General features: G+C 34.9%; 1 protein-coding gene and 1 long non-coding RNA gene across 34 annotated transcripts; both read left to right on the top strand.

Moving 5' to 3' along the window:
* The first annotated feature begins 1,262 nt into the window (after positions 1-1,262).
* Positions 1,263-10,007, top strand: LOC110925879. Of its 33 annotated transcripts, none has more exons than XR_004872021.1 (20): positions 1,263-1,540; positions 1,651-1,854; positions 1,952-2,005; positions 2,080-2,185; positions 2,289-2,390; positions 2,501-2,611; positions 2,714-2,990; positions 3,587-3,812; positions 3,907-3,969; positions 4,080-4,119; positions 4,448-4,737; positions 4,805-4,907; positions 5,754-6,832; positions 6,989-7,043; positions 7,142-7,168; positions 7,656-7,934; positions 8,041-8,318; positions 8,393-8,547; positions 8,840-9,457; positions 9,549-10,007. It is a non-coding gene; the product is annotated as an uncharacterized LOC110925879 (long non-coding RNA). The 33 variants fall into 33 exon arrangements; XR_004872040.1 differs by having other exon boundaries at positions 1,265-1,540; positions 2,747-2,808; positions 2,928-2,990; positions 8,840-10,007; XR_004872036.1 differs by having other exon boundaries at positions 1,265-1,540; positions 2,714-2,808; positions 2,928-2,990; positions 3,696-3,812; positions 8,840-10,007.
* A 10,303-nt stretch (positions 10,008-20,310) lies between these two features.
* LOC110921996 (rho GDP-dissociation inhibitor 1) lies at positions 20,311-22,615 on the top strand. The gene is made up of 5 exons (XM_022166332.2): positions 20,311-20,744; positions 20,900-20,966; positions 21,043-21,261; positions 21,346-21,470; positions 22,256-22,615. The coding sequence occupies exons 1-5, from the start codon at positions 20,526-20,528 to the stop codon at positions 22,334-22,336; spliced, it is 711 nt and encodes a 236-aa protein (XP_022022024.1). The 5' UTR covers positions 20,311-20,525; the 3' UTR covers positions 22,337-22,615.
* Positions 22,616-22,906: the final 291 nt, after the last annotated feature.

The raw sequence follows: 22,906 nt of genomic DNA, 5'->3' as shown, positions 1-22,906 counted from the left end.
TTAAATACTAAATTTTATAGTATTTAAACCAAATTTTATAGTTTTAATCGCACATTAACACAATGTTTTTGAACAAAATTGTGGAGAGGGTGGTGCTATTCAATTTGCTTAAAGTATTTTGAAGTTTGAATGTTGATTTTAACGATCCATAATGTTACAAACATAGAAAATTTGAGACACATTTTGAGTATTATATTATGGTTATATTGTATTTAGGTCCAAGTGATCTAAAGGATTCTGTTTTCAAAGAAATGATAATATACCCTTAGAATAATTGTCCATCCAAGTAAATTAAATAAGTTTAAGAGTAAATTGCTATTTTGGTCCCCGTGGTCAATAACGAATTGTTATATTTTACAAATATGAAAAGTCTTGCAAACTACACACCAACGTTTTAATTTATTACGATTTCAGTCTACATGTCTAACTCCATCCACATTGCTGTTAATTCCAGGTCACAAGCAAAAGCATGTGATGGGTATTTTTATAAAATTACATCTCAAATGAAGGAAACAAAAAACAACCTAAGTGACGAGTCAGAACTAGTATAAAAAACTCTAAAGTTTCAAAACTAGTATAAAAACTAGAATCCACGTTAAGATATAGGTGACTTTCATCCTTTTAATCCATTTGACCATTTCCTTTTACAGCTAATTTTATGTACAACTCATTTGATGTGGTTATTTTCATATAAGTGGATTAAATGTATTATGTCTATTTCATAGTGATATTGTACTATAATAAATATGGATAGTAAATTAGGTGAAACAAATGGTTCAATCCAAACTACGCACCTCTATCGTATAATAGATAAAGAACAAATATCATGTGCTTAGCCCAAGCAGAAGTCACATTCATCTCATGAATTGGGGCTACGTACATAGACACAACCAATTAAGGGTGTTTGGTTTGTAGCATATTTATAGTATTTGTTTTTGTATGTGTAGTATTTATATAATTAATCTATTTTATACAATCCGATAAGGACAACATACGTTTATTGCTAAAAATATTTTTCGAAAAATTAAAAACACAAAACACCATTATATTGATTTTTAATCTATATATATATATATATATATATATATATATAAATGAGATGGATTTGGGCTAGGTGGCATTTGTATTTGGCCATCTTGGCTGATGTGGCAATTTAGTTTAGGAGGGAAATTGACTTCTTGCTTCTACATTCACGATTTTAACACAAAAGAGGCGGGATCCGAATGCATTTGGGTAACCCAATGATCTATACAGATCCTTTATATCCCTTTTTACTCTCCTTCTTTTTCAAGCTTCGCCATTCTACACAAACCCTAAAACCAAAGTTGTTCATCAGGTTCTTTCGTTCAATAATCCTTCGTCGCCGCTTTCATTCTTCTTTGCAATCTTATACCCTACCCTCTCACCGCATCACCGTAATCCTTGCAGAGTTTCTTTTGGATCAAAGTATGGAAGACGATGATTGTGGTGTTTAGGGTTAGAGAAACGACGACGTGAGCAATTGTCGGAGACGAAGAGGATTCGTCTATCTTAATCACTGGTATGTTCTTCTTCTTTATATTTGATTTCTTTTGTTATCTGTTTGAATCGTATTAATCCTATTTTTGTTTTCCTTTTTCGCTCTCAACTAAATCACTATCAAAATCACAGATTATCTTTCTTCGTCATTCGATTGCTGTGAAGAAGGAATCATGTAACTTAGCAGGTTTTCTAATCGGGATTTGAGAGTAATTATGGTTTTCTAAAACCTGCGGCTTCTTCTCTTTCCCTTAATCAGAAACCCTAAATCAACCGATGTCGCCCCCACCACAATCATTTGGTTCTTAATCACCTCCAAAGCTATTCAGGTTTTTTGTAAGTGTTATGGGTTTTTATTATTTTACTGTTTGAGTAATCGTGGTGTGATTAGGGTTTCTCATTTGTTGTTTATTAGTGGTGTTTTTTTTTCCAGAAATGAAGAAGAATGGATGTTGTGGACTATTAGGTCTAAATCCAGAACAATTAGGTAATTTTCTTAAAGCTGGTGTCTTCATGTGCATGTTGTGATTCTGATTTGGTTATTGTTTCATATGTTTTTAGGTTATTTCAGAGACCATTTGGACTAATATAGGGGTTATATCCAAGTCTTAGCTTCAGCTGGTGTCTAACATGGTTGTATGGGACTTCAAATCCAATGAAAATCAGGGTAAGAATGATGATTCGTGGCTAAGATTTGTTGGGTTCCAAGTTATTTTGGTGCTTTTGTGTATAATGGATGAACCAAAGCAATTTGTGTATAATGTTTGCAGTACATAGTACGTTGTCGATGATTGTTCCGACAACAACAATGGCATAGAGTAGATGAAGGGGCTCTTGTCAGTTAGACCCGCAAGCACATATGAGTTTTGCTGGTAAGTTTTGGCTCCTTATAGCAAATCTGGGTAGAAAAAATGGTAAATTTTGTATGGTTGGGCTGCTATGTTCTTTGATCAGTAGAATATTATATGTTTAAAACTAGAAGGTTTAAAGACGCACTCCAACTGTTTGATGAAATGCTTCAACTAAAAATTCAAGATGCAAATTACCGGCATATGCGTTTTTGCGATGGACATCATCTGAAAATGAAATTCATGTGAGTTCTTGCCTCTCATTTGGACTTCTTTTCTCTCGATTTGATATTTTCAGAATTCTAATGGTGTCTCTTTAGCAACACGCTGTTTATTTTTTGCTCCAGCAAACTAATTTGCTGTTTTTTGGGGACTTCAAGAATTAGAATGGATAATGGGTAGATTGATACTGATGGTGTCTCTTTAGCAACATACTGGACAGGTTTGATTGATATTACAAGTTTTCATCTTATTATATGTTTACAACTGGAATAATAATTTCCTTGGTGCAACAGGAGGTAGCATTGTCATTTGTACTTTACTTTTGTTTATTTGATTTAGGGTAAAGGGATGTTATTAGAATCAGCTCTAATGAACAGGTGCTCCCAAAATGGTCACAAACAGGTACTTCTAAGTTGGGTGGATCCTTTTATTGTTTAATTTCTAAACAAAGTATATCTGTTAAAACACTCTGGTTGAATTTTAAAGTTGAATAAAACCTTACACAACCATTATATTGTTAAAGTTAAGAAGTAATGACTTATGATTCTGGACTTTTGGATCTTGATTTACTATTACTTTTTATCGGTAATATCTACGGATATATGGAAGGATCCTTAAGTCAAAGTTTCAGAATGTTAATTTGTTCATCTTATTTTTCAAGAATATCTTAACTTTTTTAATCCATGCTTTCAAAACTGACATTACTTGGTTGAATTATAACCTTTGGCTCCACATGGTGTCCATGTCACCTCCAAGTAGGACTACCAAATGGCATCTCGACACTAACTCTCAAACAAAAATGTGATGATCCAATCCAAACTTTTAATGGTGTTAATTATATACCTAAAGCTAATTTTCAAGGTGTTAATTAATTGTAATTTTAATGGTATTGATTGATAATTTTCTTTATTAAATCCTTCATTTTATGGTTTGACATGCTAGGTATCAATTTTTGATGATGCATTTAATGTTTAGAAAGCTAATTGATCAAACTACAGGTTGAGATTATTTTTACATTGTAGCACGCATCCACCAAATATATACCATATTCTGGACAATATATAATTCAAGGATAACATAAGATATGGGTCGTGGTGTCCCATGTAGAGAGTTCAAAATGTGAAAGATGCTGGAATGTTTCACCTCATGTTGGTTCATTTTTTTTATCACCCGACGCTTTGCAAACGTTGATGTTCTGGTCAACCACTTCATGTTCTTGCAGATGTTAGTTGAGCATTACTTTATAACAATAAATTATATACAGTTATGCATTATTTTACATCTTTGTAATTATATCAACTTTGTTTCAAATCAATAGGCAGAAAGTGGAAAGTAAAATCGTGCAGAAAGTTCGAGGATAGCGCATGCTTCTGGTCAAACGGTGTGTATCTGATTAATCACCTATCATCTTTCTAGCTTTGATTCCATAAAGTGTATGTGACTTGCATGATTGGGGGATCGGGTAACTGGTCAAATGGGTCATTTTTGTAGGGATCTTAACAGGCCACGTGGTTTTATGTTTCTTCGTAAGGTAATCAATCTCAAACTCCCCCTACAAATATTTTTTCTGTTTATTATGTTTTTTAAAGAATATAAGCACTTATTCAGTTGTTGGATGAAATACACACACATATTATTTACCATGCATTATTATTAGTGTCCTTTGTTGGAGCCAAGATACTATATTTACTAAAATAATGATCTCATTTTTGTATAAACAAAACGACTTAGAATATTGCAAACATTTGATTGCGCTTTAATGCAATACCTGACACGAATCTGGATTCACCTTCCGCGTTTTCTTCATTTTAGTGCGAGTAGTGAAGATATGTCTGACTGCTTATACATTGTATAAATAGGTGGTCGCTTGATTTTTTATTTGAATCGCTTGGTGAAACGTGTGGGCGGATGTATTTCCAAAAATCTTTGCTTTGGAGTCCAACAAAAATGAAATTGTGGCTGTGAGATGTCAATCGTAGTGTCTCAATTTGTTTTTGGGAGTGAAAAAGGGAAGTTGGATGAAGAGCTGTTAGAGTTTGGTCTTTGTCAAAATTTAATTCAAGAGATCACGCTCTGGGAGTCTACTAACCAGATTTTGAGGAAGCGGGTTGACCATTTCGAAATATGTTGGCCCTTTGAATAATACCAGGTTAGTAATATGCATGTTGCTATTCATATAAACTTGACGTGACCCTTTCCGTATGCCTAAATGACAGGTCAAATGAGACCTACGGAGCTGCATGAAGCACGGTTTGAGGCCTTGCAACAAGGGATCTTGAAAGCTTCAATATTTGTTTATGAACAATTATGTCATAAAAGGTTATTTGACCCGTTATCTATAAATATATCTATTTTGGGTTACGTTTTATTTCAAATCGGTCAACAAGTAAATTACAGAAGTTAGTTAGAAAAGTAAATGTGCCAAACTTCATCTAAAGGGTAAAAAGCTTTAATTTTTGGGTATGCACAGTTATGTCATAGAAGGCTATTTGACCAGTTATCTATAAATACGTCAATTTAGGTTATATTGTTATTAAATATGAGATTTGAGGGCACACCAACACTTTTTAATGGTTTTTTAATATGATATTTGAGGTATACTTGATGGTGCACTTTATTGTTATTTATTTTCTGTTTGTATTTTTGCATTAACTTGTCTATGCAAATATTGTTGAGAAGACTTATGTTTGTATTTTTGCAGCCTTTGCTTTATTGTTTATTCACATAGGGTTATTATATTTGTGTTGATATTCTTCCACTTTGATGCATTTTTTATGTTCTATTTCTAAATTTTTATTTATAATATAATACAATAGTCATTATCTTATCAATAGTTAGCACATTTACAAATTTTAGAGTGAAAACTTTTTTTCTTTTTTTACCATCTAAAGTCCTATGGGTTATATTCCCCAAATTGAGCTGGTTGTTTGGAAGAAACATCACCTGCATCACGACCTCTACATATTTACTGCCAAATTTATTGCAATACTTTTGTTGAATACAGATTTGAGCTACATTACCAGTGGTTTGTTTCTTTTTTCGCATCATTATTTTAGTTTTAGTTTCAATTAAGTTTGTTAGAATAATAAAAACATACAAGAAATAAAATCAGTGAACATAACAATTTCATGGTTTAATAATTTAATCTGTTACTTTTTTGTGCAGATGCGTTCATCAGAAATCGGTATTACTGTCCGCTGGCGCACGAAAGATGCTTATAAGGATATCAAAGTGTTGGTTTTATTTGAATCATAGTGTTGACGTTAACACACATTTTCACGGTCGCGTCGATAAAGTTTCACCCACGCCGATTTCTCAGTCATTGATCGAGCATTTTATGCATAGTCGTCAATAGCGAATTGCTGATGATAACGATAAGCTACATATACGCTACGTAGCTATAGTGTTAAAATAGCGGGCACCATAGTTGTTAACGGTAAATAGCGACAAATAGCGATAAGGTACCTACCTATATGTTACATAGCGAATAACGATAAATAGCGGGCAGTGATGGTGATTAACGGTGGGTATAAGTTCCGGGGGTGGTAGAAGGTGATTGTGGTGGTGACGGTTGACAATTATGGCGGACAATGGTGGTTTGGTTTTTAGTGGTGCTCGGTGGAGCTATGGAGAGTAACCGGGGTAGCCGGTGAGGTATTAACCAGAGACGAGTCAAGTAACGAGTCAACCACTGGTCAACCGCGGTCAAAGCTGGTCAATAGTGGTTAACATGTCAGACTCGGTTGGCATTTGAATCGGGGAAACTCGGTGAGGTATTAACTTGAACACTTGAACTATTTAAACATTTTGATTAATTAATATTCAAATATAATTCCTGTGGGATTTATTTTCTCAGAGTGGTGAAGCTTAATCTATTCTATGCTATATAATAGATAAAGTTTTTTTTATGCCAAGTGTCAATCAATGAGACCACTTAATTTTCACTTTCTCGCTCATTGTATGACGTGGTAAACCCGCTAATTAATATGTTTCTAAGTTGGCAATTATTTTCCAAGAAATTCAAGAACTGGGCATTCGTGATGCCATGTTATATTGACGGAAGTAGTATGTACCCACTTGTATACGAATCTTTATTACCTAAAGTACGTCGTTAGCTCCACAAGCACGCCTTTGTCTCTGTTGAAGACAAATCGAGCGTTAGCTGCACCAGATAAAAAAAAAAACCTTTGTCTCTGTTGAAGAAAAATTGAGCGTTAGCCGTACCAGAAAAAAAGAGCTATGAGGTTCGTATTCTTAGATCCATTCTTTAAATTCTTCAATGACATTTTTAATGTTATGTGGTTTATCGGTCAAGTAATATAAGATTTTTTTTTATCCAAATTGGTTATTTAAGTTAGGAATTGATAAATGTTAGTGTGCTCCTGTTGTATTTGGTGCAGTTTCATCAACTGCTATTGTATTATGTGGGCACATAAGTAGTTATCACTCAATTAGGTACATAGGTCTACTTATTTATATAGCTACTCACTAGCTACTTACGGACTAATTCACTTCTTATGATCTCATTTGTTTATATTTTTTTGGTTTTGCAGCTATTGGTGCTCCTCTGCCTCCTGTAGGTAAATTTTTACTCAAAATGGGTCAATTCGTATAATGTGTTATCTAGAAAGTGGGTAGTAAAACGTAAAGTAGGTAGTTGAACGGGTCTGGTTTGTTGCGTAATGGATTAAGTGGGTAACTTTTAGTACGGATACAAATGGGTCGAGTTGGGTGGTTCATTTTTTATTGTTTTATAAATAAATGATGAATAGATAAGATTATAAAAGTATATTGATTGATAAACTTAGTGATATACTTTTGATAACAAAAGCAATTCTGGAGGTTTTATACCTTCGAAAAGAACTTCGATAACTTTTGACCCGATCACCCATGTGACCGGTTTCTTTTTCAGTTAGTTTTAAAAGTATACCCGTTAGGCTAGACAGAAGATATATGAAATCCTAATTAACACATTTTTTAGTTAAATGGGTCCAGGTAGGCATTTAATTTGGAAATTAAACGGATAAAGTGTTCCCATCCATTGCAAAAATTAATGGTTTTTAATAGTTATTTTTCAGGTTCCACCCAGAGTAATAGAGTAATATGACGTCTTTGTGGCTGCAGTAGATAAAGGAAATATAATAACAATGCCAAACAGAAGCATGCCTACTCCTGGCGCGCTTTTAATGGGAGACCCATTTAACACGTGACACCCGTTCCGGTGTAGGAATGATTGTTGTGTTATCAGATATCGTCTTACTTCGCGACCTTTGTAGACCACTAAGTAATCTTAATGATGCACCTACACTTTGCAATTATCTTGAGTGCTTCTATGCTCTTAGAAAGGTGTGCCACAAGTAGATTTTAATACTTAACTAATAATATAATAGCCACATATTTCTAAGAATAATAGAATTTTAAAAAAATGTTTGTTTTTTGTTTTATTTTGCAGTCGTGTCATCTACGATAAACACATTGGTGGGTGCTTTATACAAGGTATTTTGTGCATCACCAGACTCATGAAGAAAAGAAATGCGTCAAGCATGCTTCAATTATCTTAGCCTTGAAGGCATATGCTCACAAGGACCGATATCTTTACTTTCATGACTCAACCGACGCCTCATAGTCCTATTTCTTCATTTTTTTCTATTGCTATCTATGGTGTTGGCTGTTTCTCTCAACCTGTTCCCATCACCAAAACCGTTATAGCTTGGGGCTCGACTCATCTTGGTTAGCTTTTTAATATGTAAAACAAATTGTTATTTCTGGCCATATTTTTTACATTTGAATTAATTTGTTTGCAGGGTGCATCTGGGATCATCTTTCCAATTATCAAGTCGGAAGGAGTTCGACAAATGTACTTCTCAGCAATGGTTGCAGCATACTACAAAGCTCCTCAAGTTGCTTAACCATCAATCATATCTTGAGTTTTTAATGTTGGAATGGTATTGGAAGTAGGGTGGGTATTCATCGGGTTTCTTATTCAGGTTTCGGGTTTTTGGGATGTTCGGGTTTTTCGGGATGGAGAAATTGACCCGATAACCAACCCATTTTAAAGTTCGGGTTAGTCGGGTTTGGGTTATTCAGGTTCGGGTTAGTTCGGGTCGGATTATTCGGTTTTAGGGTTTAGATGTAAATGAAAATAAATGTCTTTTTTTTTACAAAATAGCATCAAAATAATTGGAAGACCACACATTTTTTCTTCTCCAAAATGTTACTTTCATTGATTAAAGCCTTATTTTTTTATGCAGGTCCTAATCTTCATTTGGGGAGGTTGTGATTATTGTTTGGTTTGAAGGTTTTTGGATTTAGGTATATGCAATGCCTAAAGAAGTTGAATTGGTTATTATTGTTTGTTGCTTATAGACTTAAAATGAGAGTTTGTGTTTCGAAGTTATGTGTAGTAACGAATGTATTAGCTGCGATTGTGTTTGTGAAATTTCTGATTAATCACCATATCCGACAGTGGTTTTAAAATTTTTTTATGTTCAACGATAAGGTAAAGTATTAACCTTTTGGGATGCTCTAATTCTGGTGCGAAGAAAAAGATGAAATATGATAAATTAATTGCATTTAAACTGATTATTGCGACTTGAATTTGCTCTATAATTCGGAGTGTTTGGATGCAACTATTTATTATTGTGATTTTCTTATTGTTTCGATAAGTATCAAAATACCTGCATTTACATCTGTTTGTTCAAGTATATTGGTGTTCTGCAATACAAATGGTAAATAATGTTGTAAAATTTTTGGTATTATATGGCATTTTGTCGCTTTTGTTGGTTTTGAATTGCTTATATTTATGGCTTTTTGACTTTAAGTTAGGGTGGTAGCTTGTGAGCGTGATCAACGAGATCTTGTAATTGCTGGTAATTTTTGCTCCCTAAAACGATCATTATTAGGACTTATTATTTGAATGGTGAAGCCCAAATAGCCTTATGGTGTTTGTGTACTTTGTAGGGGATGTGAATGTTTCCCCTCATTACTTGACAGCAGAAGTGAGTCCAAACAAATGGTCATCATCTTATTTGTTTGCTTTCATTTTGTTCTATTTGTTCTTATATCTTTCTTACTATAAAATGGGTTATTATGCTGTTGTTGCCATCTTCATATGTGAATCATTATTTTTCTAATAATCTTCCAAATCAGCCAATGACCGTTTTATTTGTGCAAGTGAGGTTCATCCGTGGAGTGTCAGAATGAAGCAAAAAAAGGTAGTTTTTACTACTTTAGTGAAGGAGTGAAGGATGGACATACGTTTCACAAGATATGTTTTTAATCAGTGGAGTGTCGGAAGGAAGAAAAAAAGGGAGTTTTTAGTAACTATAAACAAATACACCGACTCCGGTTGCCGTTATGCGCCTTTATAGTTTTGAGAGATCTTATGGAACTGTGCAGTTATTCTTTTAGATCTTTTTTATTTTTTAGATTTTTAGAATTCTTTTAGATTTTTTAGATCTTTAGAATTTTTTTTATGTTTTTAGATTTTTTGAATTTTTTTTATTGTACATTTAATCAAAATATATTTATTCCTTATTAGATTAGTTAGTAATTATTTGATGGACGTAATTATCCTTATTATCTAATCAAGGGTTTCCATTTGGATGTATACGAAGAGAGATAACTAGAGAGATAAAGATCACACAATTACAATAACATCAATAACTCACGAATTCGTTCATACTCTCTCTCTCTCTCTCTCTCTCAAACGTGTTCATCAAAAACCTTCGAAAGCATGTGTTTTTATTTTATTTAATGACAATTCGATTAATGCAAATTAAATTTACGATCCGCGAGTATTCGCGGGTTATAACCTAGTTACTTTATATAAAGTACATAGAGTTAGAATCTAATGTATTACTCAGGTTAAATAAATATAACTGTGTGATTTGTAATAAAACCCGTGTATTGTATGTATTAAATAAATATGTGTATTACACGGGTTGAATAAAATACAATGTAATTTGTTAAAGTTATGTTAAGTTAATTTTTAAAACATGTTTTAGGTAAGTATTATTTTTTTATGTAATTGCTAAGTTTTAATTAAATTAAAGTGTACTTAGTCTTTTAAATATATTTTTAGTATAGTTAAGCTCACTTAAATTGCAATTTTTAATATATAAATACATATGAAAATTACAAACCATAATTTGGTGAATGTATAATTGTTATGTATGATTAAATAACAAGTACTCATAATTAAATTCATATATATATATATATATATATATATATATCTAAAAATATATTCTTTTAGTCATTATTATTTAGTATAAGAGGCATGGTTGCAAAAGTCGCTAGGCGCTCGCTAGTCGGATTCGGGAGTACTCGGCTTAGACGGAGATTACTCGGGGAGTAATTGGCCTGGGAGAATAGTACTCGTGCCTCGGCAGCCTACCTTGTAGCGAGTACTCGGGGAGTACTCGGAGCCTAGACGGGACTTTTACAACCATGATGAGAGGGTGAAACAACCAACTTTCTAAGGCCCTAAAATGATGTCATGTGCCCTTTTGTTAAATTGTTTATCAAGTAGTATATATTATCTTTCTAAATTGGGTAAATTACAAGAATTGTAATTATGTTTATACCCAATTTCAAGCGTTGTCCATTGACTTTAAAATTGGCAATGATTCAAAATCTTGCACGGTATGTCCTTTGACCCAAACCTAGTTAATTTTTAAGCTTAAGTTAAGTCAAACATGAGTACTTTATTCTCTTTACGTATTTATTTAAAAATAATTAATAAATAATGCAAAAGATAAATTTAAAACACCATAATCTTGATCCTAACCCAGTTAATTTTTAGGTTAAATTAGGTCACACATGGGTACTTTAGTATTTTTATATATTTATTTAAAAAAATTAATAAATTAATTAATAACACAAAAGATAAATTTAAAACACCCTAAGGCTGCTCGGTATGGTGGCGTCATCCACCCCGTCTCCGCCCGGCGCCGGCGTCACCCCATCCCGCCCCCCTCCCGTCGAGCTCCGTCCCCGTCTTCAACGTCGGAATATCGACGTTGAGGACGATCCAAATGGTGGGCCCCCTTTCTTCTCTCTCCGACGTCCTCTCCGTCACCCCATCCCGCCCCCTCCGTCTTCATCCCGTCCCGTCTTCATCCTGTCCCGTCTTCATCTCCGTCACCATACCGAAGAGCCTAATCGTTTACTAGGTCTCACCCGATGAGGAGGTCAGCCGTAGATCTAGTGGTGACGGATGTCTAGGGTTCTGATCGGTGGTTGTTTTAATAAAAGAAAACGAACAAAGCTTATCAACAACATCCCATTTTGAATTGGCAGTATTTCCACCTGAGTAAACGTAAAGTTTAACGGAATTCTTTAAATTGATTCTTAGATTGATATTTGAGCTTTAGGGCTTTTAATTTAGCTTCAATTTCATCAACAGATGGGGTTTTGGGTGGGGTTTTGATAGGTGATTGGTCGTCTTTTACATCTTCATCTTCTTCTGATTTGGTATGGGGTTGTTCTTCTTTGGATTTAGTGTTGGATAAGTGTAAATCTTGGTGGCTTTCAGCAGATCCCATTTTGGGTTTGATTAAAGTGATTTGGGTGTTATCGTGTTAGGGTTTGTGGTAAGATTTGATTGAATGGAAGTCGGAAGACAGGAGAGTAGAAAAAAGGAGTGTTGATAAGTGAATGTGAAGAGGCACGCAAATTGGAATTTTGAAAGTGGTTATGAGTTGTTAAAGATTAGGGTTCTTGATGGTTTTGGTGGGGTGAGCCGATGAGGGTTGCAAGTTGTGTTTAATTTGAGATCTTATTTTGTGTTTGGAAGGTTGTGGTGTTGGCACTTGCAGAAAACAGACTTTTGTTTGTCCTAAATTTTGGTGGTCGTGGTGGATTGAGAGAGAGAGAGAGAGAGAGAGAGAGAGAGAGAGAGAGAGAGAGAGAGAGAGAGAGAGAGAGAGAGAGAGAGAGAGAGAGAGAGAGAGAGAGAGAGAGAGAGAGAGAGAGAGATGGTGATGGCATTTGGTTTTGTTTTTATTTATTGAATTATATTAAATATATAGGTAAAAGATCAAACTACACTTGTGTAACCTGATTTATATTAATGATAAAAATTAACTGATTTAGTGCTAAATGATATACCATACAAGATTTTAAAACATTAAGTACAAAACTCGTAATTTTTAACTCAAAAGATAGCACCTGAAATTGAATATAAATATAAAAGACAATTCTTGTAATTTACGTTTTCAAATTTTAAGATTAGAATCAATTTAGATATCGTACAAATGATGGATTTGCACAACTGGATTAATAGTAAAATTAGTTCATTCCCTTTCTATAAAATCACTCATTACAAATAGATCAGTATTGATACTACTAAAGCATTCAAGCTAGCAACTAGATCCATATTACCTCCAACGAGAAGTCGAGAATACATTAATAAAAAGGTCATCCAAGTGCATACCTTATTTTCTTGTTATTTATTATATAATTAATTTTTTAACCATTTAAATACTTAGAATAGCTACATTCCTACATTATTTATTTAACGACAAACTAACTTGGACCACCTCATCCTTGTGAATTTTGTGTCAGAACTCATAAGACAATTTGGGTTTTCTGTTCTGTTTTTTTGTCATGACCATATGTATTTTGTTTATATTCTTACAAACAAAATTCAACTAGCATTGTAAAGAAAATTGAATTGACAGAACTATATATTTGAAAAATTACATGTTTTCTCCTTTATCTTTATATCACTTTTTCAGGCGATGACCTTTACTAGGTATTTTGTTGCAAGTTTAGTCCTTTACACCGAAACCAGTTAAAAAACCATGTTAATTGTTGACAGGCGGTGTCTTTTACTAGGTATTTTATTGTAAGTTTAGTCCTTTACCTAGGTATTTTGCTTCAAGTTTAGTCCTTTACACCCAACAATTAACAGGGTTTTTTAACTGGGTTGGGTGTAAAGGACTAAACTTGCAACAAAATACCTAGCAAAGGACACCGCCTGTCAACATTCGTTAAAAAGGACACCGCCTGAAAAGTGGTATAAAGATAAAGGACAAAACTTGTAATTTTTCCTTATATATTTAGTATCAATGTTCGATTCTCACAAGAGGGTTTTTCTCCTAGATTTATTGGGTTTCCTATTGAATTGGTGTATAGACATTATTGTCTAGCGGAGATGGATATGATCGGGTGAGCTTCGCTGGTGGTACGATGATACTCCAGTGGTTGGCATTAGATTAGAGATATCAAAATCATCACAAACTGACCCATTAACATCTACATTTGGCCAATGAGGTGGTGGTGGAGTGGTAAGAGAGAGAAACTTGGTGTTCTAAGGGACCCAAGTTCGATTTCTGGCATCCTAATATTTTCTTCGGCACCTGGTGATGATGAGAGACTAGAAGGAAAGGTGGAGATCGCTAGTTCGATCCTTGAACTGAGCGGGTTTTATCTCACCGCACTGTCGTGCCTTCGGGCGAGTGTTCATGGGCTTCGGCCCTATGTGAGGGTTTTCCCTGGTTCGGAGGTGAGTGTATCCCGATATGGTGAATTTCGCCAGTAACCCATTTGACGGATTCGTTTGCCGTTAAATCTACATTTGATCTCTCATGTAACGTATCATTCATCATCAATAATTCATAACTTTAATTAACAACTACAAGACTCAAATAACCAATCCACTACCTATTACCCGCCACAGCATATAAGAACTTAACTTCATAACCACACCATCTTTCTGTATAGATTTGGTGGGGTTTTTTTTTTTTTTTTCCTTTTAGGAGAGTAGTTTTTGTAGATTGGTATATAATAGTGTATGCATTTTTTTTTTATTGATAGTTAGTTGGTGTATGTTAGTAGATCGATAGTTAGTTGGTGTATGTAATGGGTGTATGTAACTTGGTGTGGGCTAACATGTTCTTGGCCCTTTAAGTAATAAATAATTTTGTTGGCCGTTAAAAAAAAAAAAATAGTGTATGCATTTCATTTTGATTTGTATGTTTTTTTCTTTTCAAATTATTGATCATTAACTATGAGATAGAAGAGGTAAAATGCCATTTTTTGTATTTCTTCAGTCTTTACCAAGTATATTTGAATTTATTTGGAAAACGTACAAGGTAAAGTATAGAAGTAAGTCATTGAGAAAACAAACGAAAATGGAAATAGTTCTCTTATAATTTGGACAAAATATAGAGAATAAAGAATCGATAAAAACATTATAAACTTAGGTTAGTATCTGCTTCATATTACGAATTGTAAACTGCTATTTTCGTCTTTATGGTTTGATCATTTTTACCAGTTTTATCGACTTCACTACCCGTTCATAGATCAGACAGTCAATTTTCATATGATTAATCTATAAATTACCATATGATATAGGTAAAAAGAAAAAAAAATCGTAAAGTTTAAAAAATAAAAACTCTTTCATCCGGAGATTAAACAATGACAGAGAATTTGCATATAAAATAAAATATCTCATCTCATTAAAGACGACATTAAATACGCTCACGAATTTTGAATGTTTTCTAGCGTTTTTCTTCAGATTGAATTTAAAAATATAGGTAATGAAAATATAGGTAATGAAAACAGTGAGATAGGGGAAAAGACAGGCAATAGTCCGGTGAACAACGACGGAAGAAATACGACGGAGAACGGAGACACAGAGAACATGATGGCAGACGGTGACGACGAGGAAGGACAGGAGGAAGAAAACGAAAAGTCAGGGAACCCATCAGGTGCGGAAGACCAAACGTACATCGAGGAGGGTGAAATATTAAATGAAGGTAATAGTTTCGGTGGGAATTGGAGAGAGATTTTTGCTGATTGTATCAGAACCGAAGCGTCAGAAGATCCTCAAAACCCTAGGAATACAATAGATAATAACAATAACTTTGTTCTAGAAAGCGAAAATTGGGAAGTAAACTTCCAGGCTGGAAGTGAGAGACAAAATGGGCCTAGGAATACTGGGCCGGTAAAAGATAAAGGGGAAACCGGACCAAACAAGAAGCTAAATCAGAAAGATAAAGAAGGAACTGGAAATGATAATGGGCCTGATTATGACCCTTTCAACTTAGATGAACTAATATGGGCCACAAGTAAAAAGAGGGTTATAGGAAAAAGGAGAAAGAGGGTGTCCAAATGTGCTCATATCAACACTTATTCGGAGAAACACAAGAGATTAAGGACAGACGATGAAAGAACAGGTATCAGTCAGGCGTCAAACGATGATCTGGTTGACCCAATTGACAGAACTTTTGATTTGAATGAAGCGTCGGTAATCGACACACAGGATGAAACAGAAGAAACGATACGTATCGGGAAGAAGATAGGAGTAAGGATTTCAGGGCATCGACCAGAAGTCACCAGGATCATTCAACAGGAATTGGAGTCAAACGAAGAATTATGAATTTCTTGTCAATAAACATCAGAGGAACGGGTACAGAAAAGCCAGGGTGGATCAGCAAGTTGGTAAAAGAAAACAAAACATCCTTCCTTTGTATACAAGAAACTCAAGTCTCGGGTATTGATGGAGTAACAGTAGGGAGATACTGGGGCCAAGTAGAGATGGAATGGGAGTCAGTTGATGCTTCGGGTAGATCGGGTGGATTAGTCTCGGCTTGGGACCCATCCATCTTTTCCAGGATCAGCGACGTAAAAAGAGAGCATTATCTACTAATCTCAGGGAAGATAGCTGGAACGGAAATAATTATCAATATAGTAAATGTATACGCTCCTTGCGATACAATGCGTAGAAGAAGTTTATGGGAGGATTTGAAGACCATTAAGGAACAAAAAGAAGGAATATGGATCATGTTGGGTGATTTCAACGAAGTAAGAGAAGAAGGGGATAGAATGATTTCAAGATTTGACAGCTATAGTGCAATGTTATTCAACTCGTTTATAGCCGAATCAGGATTAGTTGAATATCAAATGGGGGGTTACAAGTTCACTTACATGCCGGAGGATGGATCAAGTCTTAGCAAAATAGATAGGATCCTAGTGTGCAATGAGTTTTTGAATAATTGGCCAACGGCAAAATTTGAAGCTCTAGCAAGGAACTTGTCGGATCACAGCCCACTTTCGTTGATATGCCATTCACCGGACTTCGGGCCAATACCTTTCCGATTCTATAATAGCTGGTTGGAATTACAGGGACTTGATGAAGTGGTAAGAAAAGTGTTGGTTGCAAATGGTACCGGGACAATTTCGTTAAAGGATGTGGCGGGTCTTTTTAAGAGACTTAAAGGCGATATAAAACAATGGAGGAAAAATTCAAAAGTAACAGAGGAAAAAGAGTTACAGGAGTACAAGAAAGAAGTAGAAGACATCGAGAAATTGGCCGAAAACCGAAGTCTTACAAGGCAGGAAAAGGAGAAAAGAATAACAAGCAAATGGAAGATAAGAAAACATGAGAAAAGAAGGCTGGACAACTTAAAACAAAAAGCTAAATTCAGATGGGCGAAGCTAGGGGATGAAAACACAAAATTCTTCCACGGTATAATAAGCTGCCGAAAAGCGAGGAACAGAATAAATGCACTAAAAGTAAACGGGGTCATGGAGACGGATCCAAAACTGATCAAGGAATCCATTTTAGAGAGTTTTAAGGCAAGATTCATAGAACCTGTAGTCAGAAGACCGACGCTGGATGGTAGAGGCTTCGCACAAATCAATAATGATCAAATAAAAAAGCTGGTCACTGAATTCTCAAGAGAAGAGATAAAAAAAGCGGTCTGGGCGTGCGGCGGTGACAAGGCTCCCGGGCCTGATGGTTTTTCGTTCAAATTTATTAAAAAGTACTGGGATCAATTGGAGAAATACTTCATGGGAGCACTAAAGGAATTTCACGAGAAGGCATGTATCGACAGGGGTTGTAATCCGTCCTTTGTAGCTTTAATTCCAAAGACGAGAGATCCAAAAGATGTTAGCGAATATCGGCCAATATCTCTGATCGGAGTACTTTATAAAGTGATTGCTAAGATACTAGCAACTAGACTCAAAAAGGTCACCAGTTCTGTAGTTGGCCCGGTTCAAACCGCTTTCGTGGAAGGTAGGTCTATTTTCGATGGCCCGATGATTGCAAGTGAAGTCATATCATGGGCTAAGAAGAGTAAGCAGAAAATTTTCGTCTTCAAAGTAGACTTTGAGAAAGCATACGATTCAATAAATTGGAAATTTCTCTTGGCGACCCTAAAAGCAATGAAATTCCCATTCTTGTGGAGAAAATGGATCGGAGCATGTCTGAAATCAAGTTGGGCTTCAGTATTGGTGAACGGTTCCCCAACCTCAGAGTTCAAACTACAGAGAGGCTTAAGACAAGGCGATCCCCTATCCCCGTTCCTATTTATCCTAGCTATGGAAGCATTAAATGTCATAATGAATAGGGCGGGAGAAAGGGGGTGTTCAAAGGAGTAGAATTACCAAACGAAGGCCCGTGTATATCACACCTATTCTACGCGGACGATGTGATTTTCATGGGGGAGTGGTCTGAATCAAATATACAAAATTTAAAAAGAATACTGAGATGTTTTTATTTAGTATCGGGTTTAAAAGTAAACTTAAACAAATCCAAGCTATTTGGAGTGGGTATTGAAGAAGAGGAAATTGATAGTATGGCAGCCAAGTTAAATTGTAGCAAAGGAGAACTACCTTTCAAGTTCCTCGGATTAACTATCGGAGCAAACATGAAACGAGTTAAATATTGGAACCGGTTGTGGATAAGTTTAATAGCAAACTCTCGGCCTGGAAAGCTAAGTGCCTATCCTTCGCTGGAAGAATGGTCCTTGCGAAAGCGGTGATGGGAGCTTTGCCAAATTACTATTTGTCAATGTTTCGAGCACCAAAGAAAGTTTTACAAAAACTAGAGGGTATTCGCAGAGATTTTGTTTGGGGAAAGAAAGATGGAAAAAACAAAATTAGATGGATAGCGTGGAATAATATGACAAAACCAAGAAAAGACGGAGGCTTTGGTATTGGGGACATGAGCAGTGCTAATCTAGCATTACTAACAAAATGGGGATGGAAATACAAGATGAATCCGACAGAACTGTGGGCAAGGGTCATAAGGGCGATTCACGCAAATTCAAGAAGTAAAAAATATTTTCCTGTAAACAATGGAATCAGTGGTCTGTGGAAAGATATAGTGGCATCATTCAGAGAACTGGAAAGCAGAGATATAATCATACAAGATCGACTTATGGTGAAAGTGGGAGACGGAGCAGAGACCAAATTCTGGACGGATAGATGGGCTGGAGAAAAACCGTTTATAAAACAATTCCCAGAATTGTATAAAATCGCAAAGAGCAAAAACGCTAGGGTTTCAGAACATGCCACATGTGTTCGGAATGAAGTGCAGTGGAACATCGAAACGTTAAGACCGCCATGCTCAGATGATGAATGGTTTCAATGGACAGATTTGCTAAAAGAATTACATAACATAAAAACTCTTACAGGTAAAGATAGATGGGGATGGGCGGATAGTAGCTGGGAAGAATTCACAGTAGCAGTTGTCAAAGAACAGATCTATAAGCAGATGTGTAACAATAGAGAAGCAGAATGGAAGCATTGGAACTCGTGGGTGCCTGCAAAATTAAATTATTTCACATGGAGGGCGGGGATCGGTAGAATTCCGGTAAAAGCCGAATTGAGGAGAAGAGGCATTATGCTAGAAGATTACCTGTGCCCTAGATGCAGATCAGCGGAAGAGACGGTAGAACACATCATCAGCGAATGCACGGAATCAGTATTAGTGTGGAGAAGAATCATTATTTGGCTGAAACTACCATCAGTAGGGGACATCAGCTCTTGTGAGAAGGTTCTAGCATACATAGATGGATTAAATGGTTCTACAAAGTGGAAGAAAATTATAAAATTGGTTATACAGACAACCATGTGGCACATATGGAAAGCAAGAAACGAAAAAGAGTTCAAAGGTATAGTAAGGTCAGAAGAAAACATTGTCGACGAGATTAAGGCGGACTCGTTTTTATGGCTAAAAAGTAGATCGAAGGTGAAAGATGTGGTTTGGGAGAGATGGGAGGATTTCAATATAAGAGATATCATAAATTAGTAATAATCGGTTGGGGGATTGTATAAAAGTTTGTTTTCCTTTTCGGTTTGTAGTTGTAATTTTGGGTTTTACAGCATATGTTGGCCGGTTCTATAATCATAGAATATTTTTGCCGTTCAAAAAAAAAATTTAAAAATAACTTATTAATTTGTTGGAGCCAATAAGTCAACAACTTATTTAAAAAAAACCTAAAATTCTAGCTTATATAAATAACTTATTAACTAATTAATTTTTTCAAAAAACTAATAAGTTAATTAATAATTTCCAAACTCAATCCAAAACACCCAAATATCACCTCATCTTCAATGGGCACCCTACATGTAAAATCAATCTACTTTTAAACTACACCTTAAATTCTTTTTTTTAACAACAAAAGGCCGGACAACAGAGATCACCTGACATATGGATCACCCTTCCGCCCGAATAAAAAACATGGTGACTCAACCCAACTTCCAGCAAGAAACCCACAACTAGAAAAACCCATGGCTCAACTCCGAACAAAATTTATTTCAAACGAGACTCATACAGAAGTATCTTGTATTTACTCTTTTTCTTACATTATTTTATCAAAAAATATAAAATAAAAATGTTCACAAGAAAAAAAAAAGTATCTTGTAAATAAAAAAAAACAATAAATATATGTATGTATGTATTTAAAAGCAGATCCCTTTACCCGTGTTCTCGGTGGGCCTATCACCCTTTGTCTTGATTTTATCGCTTTCTCTTCCTCCTGTTTCTTGGATCTTCTTCACCGTTATTTCAACATTTTCACTTTTCCCAACACCTTTTACTCCAAGAAACAAACCACCTTTTTCTTCTTTTTTTTCCTTCCATTTTCTTCACATTGATTTCATCAATTACCAGCACAATTTGTTCACAACCCTTTCATGTCGTTGACCATCAAACAAGAAGTCCAAGAGGAACCCAGAAATGGGTTTCAAGAAATTGTTGAAGAAAAACAAAGTATGAAGAGAATTCAGAGTGAATCATCCATTGATGAAACTGAAGATGAAGGTGATGAAGAAGCAGAAGATAATAATAATAATAACAATAAAATTGAATTGGGTCCTCAGTGCACCCTCAAATCACAACTTGAGAAAGATAAGGTAATTTTTTTTTTTTACGGTAGGATCGGTTTTGCTATTCAAAAGATTGCGCCGGTTTACCTGTCATTCTTTTGCCAGTTTAACTGTCATTCTTTTTTTTTATATAATGTATTTGAAAATTATAACAATAATTAATTTTTTTTAAATGATTGTAGGATGATGAGAGTCTTAGAAAGTGGAAAGAACAGCTTCTTGGAAATGTTGATATTAATGATGTTGGAGGTACTATTGTTTGATTAATGGAATTCAATTTTGTTAAAAATTAGTAGTAAAATAAATATGTTGATTTTGTTTATAGAGTCACTCGAACCGGAAGTGAAAATCATTAGTCTTTCGATCTCGTCTCCTGGGAGATCTGACATTGTTCTTGCGATACCCGAAGATGGAAAGCCGAAAGGGTTATGGTTTACGTTGAAAGAAGGTTGTCGTTACAGTCTACGGTTCAAGTTTCAAGTTGGGTGTAATATTGTTTCCGGTTTAAAGTACACCAACAACGTATGGAGAACTGGTGTCAGAGGTAACTAACTAACTAACCAACTAACTAACTATACATATATATTGTTTTAAGTGTGATATATAAGACGGTTATTCTTGGTTTTAGTGGATAGAGTGAAACAAATGCTTGGAACTTTTAGCCCCCAACAAGAAGCATATACTTATGAGATGCCTGAAGAGACTACACCTTCTGGTTACTTTGCAAGAGGATCTTACTCTGCTAAAACAAAGGTAAATAAATATAACAATTTTCAATATTTTGCTCCTAACTTTTTAAATTTCAACTTTTGATCACAAACTAATGAAAAGTATTTAAAGTTTTTGTAAATAATGTCTTATAGGCTTGGGCTACTTTAGTAGGCCCATAAAAAGTTTAATTTTGCCATTTTTAATATAATTGTTTATACTAGATCCATTACGAACCGACCTGTATAAACAATTATATTAAAAATGGGTTCGTAATGGATCTAGTATAAACAATTATATTGTTTATACTGGCCCATTTCTGGCCCATGAACTTTCAAATTTCAGAATTCAAGTTAAACAATTCTCGTTAATACGAAGGACATACCTATAATAAAAAATATTTGAATTTTCTCAAATAATATGTTATGGGACAAAAAAAAGTTCAATTTAACTAAGTTTTGATATAATTATCTTAACCCGGCCCATTTTCAAGCTACCCATCTCCTACCAGACCCGTTTTCGGCCCTCGCTGACGAAAATTCTTGAATCCATCAATGGTTGGAACGTTGGTTGTTAGAAAACGTGTTGTTGTGTCTAAGTTTCGTTACAAGCGCAATGAGTTTTTTACTTAACGTGTCACACATTAGATGTTTTTTTTTTTTTTTTTTTTGTGTGGCCCAAACTATAACATGAATCATGGACACATGTTGAGTGTTTTATGTTTTGCTTTTTAAAGTAAGCCATCATTTTGCTGGCCCATGAAGTGAGGGGCAAATGATAATGTCTTGATATAATTATTACTTCACACTTGTTTTTTTTATTGTTTTCAGTTTGTTGATGATGACAACAAATGCTACTTGGAGATCAACTATGCGTTTGATATCAGAAAAGATTGGGCCAACTCTGAATAAACAAATGCATAAATTGTCAGAAAGCTTTAGTCTTGAAGTTTCTTGTTTTTGTTTCAAGTTTAGTGTGATGATGCCAAATTTTATATGAGTTTGCATTTTACCTTTTACATTGTAATATGTTGTACTGAAATTATAGTTGGTGATGGTTTGTGTAGTCTAAATGCTAATGGGTTGTATCTTTGGGCTCCTATATAGTTCTGGCTTGGCCCAGTGGGCTATTGGGTTGTATGGCCTACATTGCTCAAGACTGATAATATAACATAACTTTCTCAATACCAATTTGCACATTTATCACTTCAAGTGCCCACCAAATTCTTACCTTGTTGTCTCACTTTTGTTCTTCATTCAATATGTTAACATCATCAACACTGCATTCTACTTTAAACCCATAAAAGTCCAGAAATTTTACAATGATATTTTCCCTTTTTGCTTGGACATAAATCAGCATTTGTCGAACCCAACGAACATAAACAAGGCCTTGTTCGTGTTCATTCGTTAAGGATATAATGTGTTCACGAACGGTTCATGAACACTTACCAGATGAGATTTTATGTTCGTGTTCGTTCGTGA

Source organism: Helianthus annuus, chromosome 11 (assembly GCF_002127325.2).
Source record: "Helianthus annuus cultivar XRQ/B chromosome 11, HanXRQr2.0-SUNRISE, whole genome shotgun sequence".
NCBI lineage: Eukaryota > Viridiplantae > Streptophyta > Magnoliopsida > Asterales > Asteraceae > Helianthus > Helianthus annuus.
The sequence above is the reverse complement of the archived record's forward strand: the minus strand, read 5'-3'. Positions and strand labels throughout refer to the sequence as shown.